The following is a 9398-nucleotide window of genomic DNA, read 5'->3' on the forward strand; positions in this document are numbered from 1 at the left end:
CAACCCCCTGATGGGCCCTGCTCTGTGCATGACAGGGGGTGGCGCCGCAACCTCCCCATCGACCCTGCCTTGAGTGTGACAGGGGGTGGTGCCCCAACCCCCCAATCGGCCCTACCCTGAGCGTGACTGAGGGTGGCATCGCAACCTCCCGATCCGCCCTGCTCTGTGCATGACGGGGTGGCGCCCCAACTCCCCAATCGGCCCTGCTCTGAGCCTGACCAGGGGCTGCACCTAGGGATTGGGCCTGCCCTCTGCCACCCAGGAGCAGGCCTAAGCCAGCAGGTCGTTATCTCCCGAGGGGTCCCAGACTTCGAGAGGGCACAGGCCGGGCTGGGGGACCCCCCCTCCCCCTGCCCCCCGAGTGCACAAATTTTTGTGCACCGGGCCTCTAGTAAAGTAATAAGATTTTAATGCAAGTGTAACTATATCACTCTATTATGCTATTACCCAAATACTTTCAAAATTTTTCTTTTGGAAGTTTCTGGAGACTTTATAGTCCACCTCACAAAATAGTCTTTGCCATCTGTATGTTTCCTAGCACTGCCGTAAAAAAAAAAAAAAAGAAAATACTGCACACTCAGGCTTAAAATGACAAAAATGTATAAATGTATTCCCACAGTTCTGGAAGCCAGGAGTCTGAAATCAAGGTTTTGTCAGGGCCACGTTACTCTGGAAGACTCTAGGGGAGAATCTTTCCTTACCTCTTCCAGCTTCTGGTGGCTGTTGGCATGCCTTGACTTGTAGCCACATCACTCCAGTTTCTGCCTCTGTGATCATGTCGTCTTCTCTTCTGTGACTGTTTTCTTCTCTTTCTGTCTCTTATACAGATGCTCATCATTGGATTTAGGGCCCACCTGGGTAACTTAACGACATCTGCAAAGACAGTTTTCTCCAAATACAGCCACACTCACAGGTTCTGGGGATTAGGACTTGGATATATCTTTTGGGGGCCACTGCTCAACCCACTAGTCCATCATCCTAGTCCTATTCCTCTCTCCCTATTCATTACTTTTCACCATGGCCCTGCCTCCCTTTTCCTCCTCCCTCTGTCTCTCAGATTCAACAGTTTGAGTACTCACAGAGAAGTTTGAATGAAGGGAGGGGAGTCTGTTTTCAGAAGTTGGAACTGTGTTATCAGGAGCAAATCAAGAAGCAGACCATCCTGCACTGGCAGCATAGTAAGTGCTGCAAATGGGAGCATGACAGCAGTTAGCTCAGTAGCATAAATACAAAAGTTAGACGGCAAATGAAAAGTACCTAGGAGGTAGGTAGGTATGTATGTATGTATGTATGTATGTATGTATAAATAAATAAGGTTTCTTCTGTATGTCTTCAGTTCTTAACAAGGTTATAAAAGTAGAAAATAAAATAAGATTATAGCCCAGCTGGTGTGGCTCAGGGGTTGAGCGTCGACCTATGAACCAGGAGGTCAGGGTTTGATTCCCAGTCAGGGCACATGCCTGGGTTGTGGGCTCGGTCCTCAGTAGGGGGCTTATAGGACACAGCCAATAAATTGTTTCTCTATCATGGATGTTTCTCTCTCCCTCCCTACATATTATTATGAAGTAGATTAAATAATTAAGATTTATGTTCTGATTTTTTTCACTTTCATTTGCAACTCAAAGTTTTAACACTTGTTTTAAAGCTAGATATTAAAGAAGAAATTGAAGATGAAGAAAAGACAATTGAAGATTATGTTGATAAGAAGATGAATGACATTGATTTCACTTCCATTGAAACTATGTACTCTGTTGCCAGTCAATGTCTGAATGAAAAGAAAAATAAGAGACCAGACATTAAGATGGTATTAATTTTTTATACTTATTTAAAAAGTGAAGGAGGTGGGATTTGTCATTTTTTCCTTAAGAGTGCATTTCAAAACAACTATTTAATACAGTTCTTTTGTTTTGTTTTTTTCTCTCTGTCTTTATAAAAGGTCCAACAGCTGCTGCAAGAAATGATGGCTTCTTAAAACTTTAGAAGAATAGACTCTTGGCTTTTTAATATACAGCTATCAAAACCATTTTCTAGACTAAATGTTCTGGTAAACATTCTTTTTTACCTTTAACAAAGCAGCATGATGCAGTGCAGTGGTTATTAAAGCTTATGTAGAACCCCTAACATACAGAACAAACAAAAGTAGAGCTGCCATATCAATGCTTGGCCTGAACTTCTTAGTGTCACCCTCCATTCATGCAGTAATCCCTTGAAACGTCTTCTTGGAACCTCACCAAACACAATTTGAAAACTACAGGATTAGCAAAAAAGAGGACTGGACTATAGAATGAAAAGGCCCAACTCCACTACTAATTTTCTATAAAGCTATGGTCAATCTCTTCGCTGCTTTGAGCTTGGTTTTTTTCACCTGTAGCATTGGATTATACTTACTGTACCTCTCTGACAAGTAGTCATGAAAATCAAAGGATGCAGAATGTTTACAAAGTACTTATAAAGTGATATAAAATTTAAATTTTATATAGATGATTATAAAACTTTTACAGTCATTTGTTTATAGGGTCATGTTCACAATGAGCTCTTTTTTAATTTATTTTTTTATTTTTATTGATTTCAGAGAGTGAGAGAGAGATAGAAACATCAATGATGAGAAAGAATCATTGATCGGCTGCCTCCTGCACACCCCACACTGGGGATCAAGACCACAACCCAAGCATGTGCCCCAACTAGGAATCGAACCATGACCTCCTGGTTTATAGGTTGATGCTCAAACCACTGAGCCATGCTGGCCAGGCCACAGTGAGCTCTTTTAAGCAATTATTCACCACAAGCCAAATATTCCCAGATGATATTCCCGTGATATGGCCATAATTAGATTATGTTACATAGCAAAGTTGATGGAACTTTGCAATGCAGTTAAGTTTCCTAATCAGCTGACTTTGAGTATCAACAGGGACTGTGCTGGGTGGCCTGACCTAAGGTGAGCTCTTGCAAGAAGTCTGAGAGATTCTCCTGTGGGCCTTGAAGAAGGAAGCTCCCATGTTGTAAGAAGGCCACATTGGCTAAGACCTAAGGGTGGCTTTCAGGAGATGAGAGCTACCTTCTGGCTGGGACTTCAGATCTATAGCCACAAGAAACTGAATTCTTCTAACAGCCTAAATTAGCTTAGAAGAGTATTCCAGACTTCAGATGATGCTGTAGTCCCAGCTAACACCAAAATTTCGGCCTTGTGAGACCTTCAGTGAATCTAGCTGAGCTGTGCCTGTACTTCCTACATACAGAACGGTGACATAATAAATGAGTTGCTATAAGCTACTAAGTCTATGGTAAGTTATTATGCAGCTATAGAAAATGGATGCAGATATTCCCTTTGATGATTCTCCCATGGTGATATACCATCATGTTCACAGATTCTGCTTATGCTCAAGGGGTTGATAGGGATTAAACAGTGTGTATGTACACCAGGGGGTTGCAGTGTACTGACTTTCACTGGATTTCTCGATTTTCCTCAGTCGCTTCTCTTTTGTTGTTTGTTCTACTCCAGAGAGTGAGAAACCTCTGGATAGTACTGATGAATTGATTTGTTTTGTTTAAATGACTTTTAATAATTTCTCCTAAGTTTAAAATTTTCAATTGGTTTATATTATTTGAAAATTTTTTTCAGATTTGGGTGAGCAGAAGGAAGTAATTTACTTAATCATGAAAACTGACTGATAGAAAAGCTAATATGTATAGAAGAAATGCCGAGTGGCTGCAATTATTCACTCATTCATTCAGTAAACTTTCTATCTTTAGTTCTTTCATTAACACACTCAGAGCAAGAATATGTACAGTTAGCTGCAGTAGAAAATGCTCATCCTCTATATTGTATCATTTAGACCTTCCTAAATGTTTTCCTGGGAATCAAAAATAACACATCTTTCTAATCACCTTGTTAGCTCAGTATTTAAGCAGAAAGAAACATTTGCTAGTTGAAAAGGAAAAAGAAAAATAAGTAAAATGACTTAATTAAATCAACTTCAATGGGAACCCACATAATTTGAGGCATGATATGATACTGAACATAATTATGTTATTTTAAAATATAATTAACTATTTCTTGAAATAAAAGCATTTACATAAAATTACATATTTATATCTCTTATTGTAAACTGTTACCAAACTATACTCAAATTTTTAAATGAGTAAACTATATTTTTGATTTTGAAATTTTTGTGATGTTATTTGGTAGATGTTTTCATTTCATCAAATGGAATTGATATCAGATTTACCAAAATTAGACATAGCTTCCCCCACAATAAGACTGTACCTTAACTCTTTGGGCAGCAATAATACAGTAAATCTAAGACTCAAAAGTATCACCACACTGTTTCATCTTTTAGCCTGATGGCATCTGATGCATCATGGACTGCTGAACTTGTGTGACTCATTCAGCTATGGGACGGAGCAGCAGAGAGGTTGTCCTCAGCTCATACATGAACATGACTTTCACTAAAGTTCTGAGAATAATGTTCAGGCTATTTGTACTGTTTCCCTCAGGCAGAAATGAAAAATGTGGGGTGACATCTAGTTAAAGCTTTTTCTTAACTTCATTTGGAATATGCTTCCCCCTAATTTTGTATAGAAGCAGAATATTTTAAATAGATTTTTGAAAAAAACTTTTGACAGGTTTTGCAAGTTTTGATGTGAACTTTTAATGTTTCCTCCAACAACTGATTGTGCAAACCAATGAGCAATGACAAAAGTGGTTGAGAATCACCCACAGACCCCATTTCCAGAAAGAACAACTGTTTTTAATCCCATTTTCTGACCCATTGGTTTGCTAGTTAGCCAACTCAAATTTTTAAATTGTATTTACCTCAATATGAGGAGCAAGCAGGTAATAAGAACAATTAGTCATGTTTTGCTTTATTTTTCTAATATATAATTAAGAGAAATTTAAGACATTCTAAAGCATTTACGGCTCTGTCCACTTTTTGGTTCTGTAAATATATGATAGTAAAATGGCAATAGGTCTCAGCCATTTATAATCCTATTATTCACTTTCAAAATCAGCATATATTTTATTTTCCAGCTTTATTGTGGTATTCTTGATAAATGAAAATTGTATATAGCCTGGCCAGCGTGGCTCAGTGATTGAGCATCAACCTATGAACTAGAAGGTCACAGTTCAATCCCCAGTCAGGGCACATGCCCAGATTGTGGGCTCAATCCCAGGGGGTGGGGGGTGTGCAGGAGGCAGCCAATTGATGATTCTCTCTCATCATTGATGTTTCTTTCTATCTCTTCCTCTCCCTTCCTCTCTGAAGTCAATAAAGTATATATACTTAAGGTATTTAACTTGATGGCTTAATATATGTATAAATTGTGAAATGATTACCATAGTCAAGCTAATAAATCCAACACTTCATGTAGTTACATTATTTTATTTATTTATTTATTTATTTATTTATTTATTTGGTATAATGATAGAGGGATTCGCTCAGCTAGGAAGCTTTAACAACACCCAAGCTAAAAAAAAATATATAATTAAAAAGAAAAGACTAGCCCTGGCTGGTTTGGCTTGGCGGATGGAGCGTCAGCCTGCGGACTGAGGGGTCCCAGGTTCGATTCCGGTCGGGGGCGTGTGCCTGGGTTGCGGGCACATCCCCAGTAGGGGGCGTGCAGGAGGCAGCTGTATCGATGTTTCTCTCTCATCAATGTTGCTAACTCTGTATCCCTTTCCCTCTCCCTTCCTCTCTGTGGAGGGTCAATAAAATATATTTCAAAAAAAGAAAAAAGAAAAGACTATCAGAATATAGTATCGGGAATGACTAGAATATACTTTAGCTTAGAGAAAAGAAATAAAAACTTAAACTGAATCAAGTTCTATTTGTGTGTTACTGGTGTTATCAGAGGCCTTTAGGTCAGCAGTGAGCCAAGAATAAGACTTCATCATAATGTTTCTCCTGCTGTCCTGGGGAAAGGAATATTGTGTTCCAGATGATGTCAGATATTTTTCTCTACTGGCTATTCATACATCAGGGAAGTTTGGTGAAGATTTTTGTGAAGGTCATCCAACCTGTTTTCTCTGCACTAACTCCATGCTTATGTAGCAGCTTTTGTATTTTGACTTATTATTTCTTGCCTGGATTTGCCTTTTAGAAGGTAATGCACAGTAACAATCTACATATTACAACTACATATTAGTTTCTATTGCAGAATGTCTTTTTATGATTAACAAAATCACACTCTGGTTTATACCTAAAGCTTTTGAAAGTTTAGCATGAATTAAATCTTTAGAGACTGATCATTTCAGGCTGCAATGCTGAAATCCAAGCCCTAGACTGTAGGACCCTATCTCCTGCTATAGCCATTCTAAGAGCCAAATGGTATCTCCACCTCTTTTAAGAATTAAAGATTAGCTAATGCTATGGTGGTAATCGTTTTACAATATATAAGTGTATCAAATTAACACATTGTACACCTTAAACTGTTCTACCCTTTAAACTTATGCAATCTTTTATGTCAGTTATATCTCAATAAAACTTGGGGTGGGGAGTTAAACATTTAAACAGGGTCTACATCCTTAGCACCTCAGACCATTTATAAAAATGTCTCAAAAATGAAACAACTTTTATTATAAAGAGATGCATATCTCCATCATATATTTTAGAGGAAGAGTAGCATCCATCTTTATAGTGATAACAGAGTTTGACTATCATAAGTTAGTGTCCTTAAAAATTTTGAAATGCTGACCAGTATGTTTAAAAAACACACAAAACTCAATATCGCTTCCATTAGTGGCATTCTTTGGTGAAATATTCTTAAATCAATTCATAAGTTAGCAGAGGGAACATGTGATAATTTACTCTGTTAAATTTATTAGGAAGCCTTGCCATACAACATTCTTTTTTTTTGGCCAAAAAAGATCAATAATATCTGCCTTTAAATATTTAGACCTCGCAAATGTCAAAAGAGCTCTGAAAACTCACCTTTCCATAAAAACAATGAAAAAGCTGGCAAAAATGTTCAGAATTGACTTTTTCAGAACGGGAAACTAACCAAAGGCTTGCAGCAAACAAGAAAACCAGCTGAATCTCAGTAAGAGCAAGCTTTGTGGCATATTAACTTATTCTAGTCTCTCATTCCTTGCTCAGTGGTAGCCTTGAAAAATAACAGCCCACATTCTTGGTACCAGAGGGAGAACAGAGTGGAGCTTTTTCAAAGCCTTATTCTGAAAGAAATGTCATTATTTGATCTCACTGGCAGTTCCCTGGAAGACCCCATTCAAAGGCTTCTCTTTATTTGACCTAAATCTCACCTAGCACTAAAAGCCTCTCCCTGGAGTCATTTGTCAAAAACATTTACTGGCAAATATTGTAATCACAGCTGTCTGAGGTGATAAATAACAGTTGGGACAAACAATAGGCTAACCAAAAAGCTTAAAAGAAAAAGCTGAGGAGCGAGATATCCATTACAGCTTTGAAAATCCCCAACATATGCCTGGGAACCTAGAAAGCCATGTACATGTGTAAGGCCATGCACATGCTCAACATAAAAAGGACCTGAGAAGGCTCTAAGCCAGTGGTTCTCAACCTTCTGGCCCTTTAAATACAGTTCCTCATGCTGTGACCCAACCATAAAATTATTTTCGTTGCTACTTCATAACTGTAATGTTGCTACTGTTATGAATCGTAGTGTAAATATCTGATATGCAGGATGGTCTTAGGCGACCCCTGTGAAAGGGTCGTTCAACCGCCAAAGGGGTCGCGACCCACAGGTTGAGAACCACTGCAAGCTTTACCTCTGGCTGACCTTCAGGCTCCATACAAGTAAGAAGTAAAGACTAAGGCAGAGTCTAAACTGCGGTGGAAGGTGTCTTGACATGTATACAGAGCCCCTTGCAAATACTGGGAGATTTATTGGTTATAGATGTTTAAGGAAGTTTGTCCATTCATTAGCTGATGATGAATCTGAGAAGAAATTTCAGTTGCCACACACCATAAAGAAAACAGACTTCACAGAATTAGTTTACTTAAGTCACCAAAAACAAACAACAACAATAAAAAAACAGCAAGTAACTAATAATTAGCAACCACAGCAAACATTGGGGAGGGGACAGCGTCTGATTTCCAGAATTGCCACATTATATTTTTTAAATGCTCACTTTTCAACAAAAATGGCATAAGAAGAGACAACCAAGTATGGCCCATAGATACCCAGGAAAAAAAATCAATAGAAACAGTACCCGAGGAAGCCCAGATGTTATACTTACTAGACTAAGACTTTGAATTGTCTACTTTAAACATGTTCAAAGAGCTAAAGGGAATTATATTTAAAGAACTAAAGGAAAGTACGAGAACAATGTCTTACCAAATAGAGAACATTAATAAAGAGCAAACCAAGGGAGGAGAGCGCCATGGGCTAAGACATACAGAGGCTAGTGGGCAACAGGACCAGATTTTATTTTGTATGTCACCACAAATCATAACCACTTTATACCAGTATATGGTAATACTCATGAAGTTTTTTGACTGCATGGAAGGAAAATATTTTATTCAATTTACATCATTTAATGCAAACTGTCCCCAGTCGTGTCTACACATGAATTATTTGTGGAACTGATTCCTGGGTCCACCTAGTGTATCAAAATATCTGGATATGAAGCCCTAGAATCAGGACTTTTTATAATGTATGGCTGTACAGTATTTGCAAAAAAAAAAAAAAAAAGTGAGGATACACCCAATTACAATATGTTAATTCCGAGTAGAAATCCTTTAACTTTTACGAAGTGTTTAGTATATCAGCCCTTTTAAGGACAATTCTCCATCTTTTGTAAAACCACTACCAAAGACATTCTTTTTGTAAGATAGCCCTAATAAGAATGAATTTGATACAGAATTACAGAGTGTATTCAATCCTATATAATAAAGAGGTAATATGCAAATTAACCCTTACACCCTCACAAGATGGCTGCCTACAACTAGGCTGGCAGGGGGGTTAGTGAGGGATGACCAAACGACTGAATAGCAGGCTGCATGGGGTGACCAGGCCAGCGGGGGTTGGGGGAGGATGAGAAGCGACCTGGCCGGCAGGGGGGAGCAGTTGGGAGCGACCAGGCCAGCAGAGGGAGGCAGTTGGGGGTGACCAGGCTGGCAGGGGTGGTGGTAAGAGGCAACCAGGCTGGCAGGGGAAGGGGGCAGTTGGGGGTGATTAGGCTGGCAGGGGGGGCAGTGAGGAGTGACTAGGCTGGTGGAGGTGGGGGCAGTTGGGAGCAACCAGGCCGGCAGAGGGGAGCAGTTGGCGGCGACCAGGCCAGCAGCGGGGACAATAAGGGGTGACCAGGCTGGGGGAGGGCATTTAGGAGCGACCAGGCTGGCAGGGAGGGGGCAGTTGGGGGCCACCACCTGGCTGGCAGCGGGGGGCAGTTAGGGGGGACCAGGCCAGCAAGAGGGGCAGTT

At 39.6% G+C, this 9398-nt stretch overlaps 1 protein-coding gene across 4 annotated transcripts in view; it reads left to right on the forward strand.

Annotated features, from left to right (window-relative positions):
- IRAK4 (interleukin-1 receptor-associated kinase 4) overlaps window positions 1-2339 on the forward strand; it is a 26632-nt gene extending 24293 nt beyond the window's left edge. For 2 of the 4 annotated variants that reach the window (XM_005881700.2, XM_014529578.1), the window contains 2 exons: window positions 1646-1804; window positions 1937-2339. In XM_005881700.2, coding sequence (XP_005881762.1) covers window positions 1646-1804; window positions 1937-1972 — 195 coding nt within the window. In that variant the 3' untranslated portion in view covers window positions 1973-2339. Of the gene's footprint in view, window positions 1-1057; window positions 1372-1645; window positions 1805-1936 lie in introns of those variants that run through there. The other 2 variants (XM_005881701.2, XM_014529576.1) reach the window with 2 other exon arrangements.
- The last annotated feature ends 7059 nt before the right edge of the window (window positions 2340-9398 follow it).

This window comes from Myotis brandtii, unplaced genomic scaffold (assembly GCF_000412655.1).
Source record: "Myotis brandtii unplaced genomic scaffold, ASM41265v1 scaffold686, whole genome shotgun sequence".
In the NCBI taxonomy this organism is placed as follows: domain Eukaryota; kingdom Metazoa; phylum Chordata; class Mammalia; order Chiroptera; family Vespertilionidae; genus Myotis; species Myotis brandtii.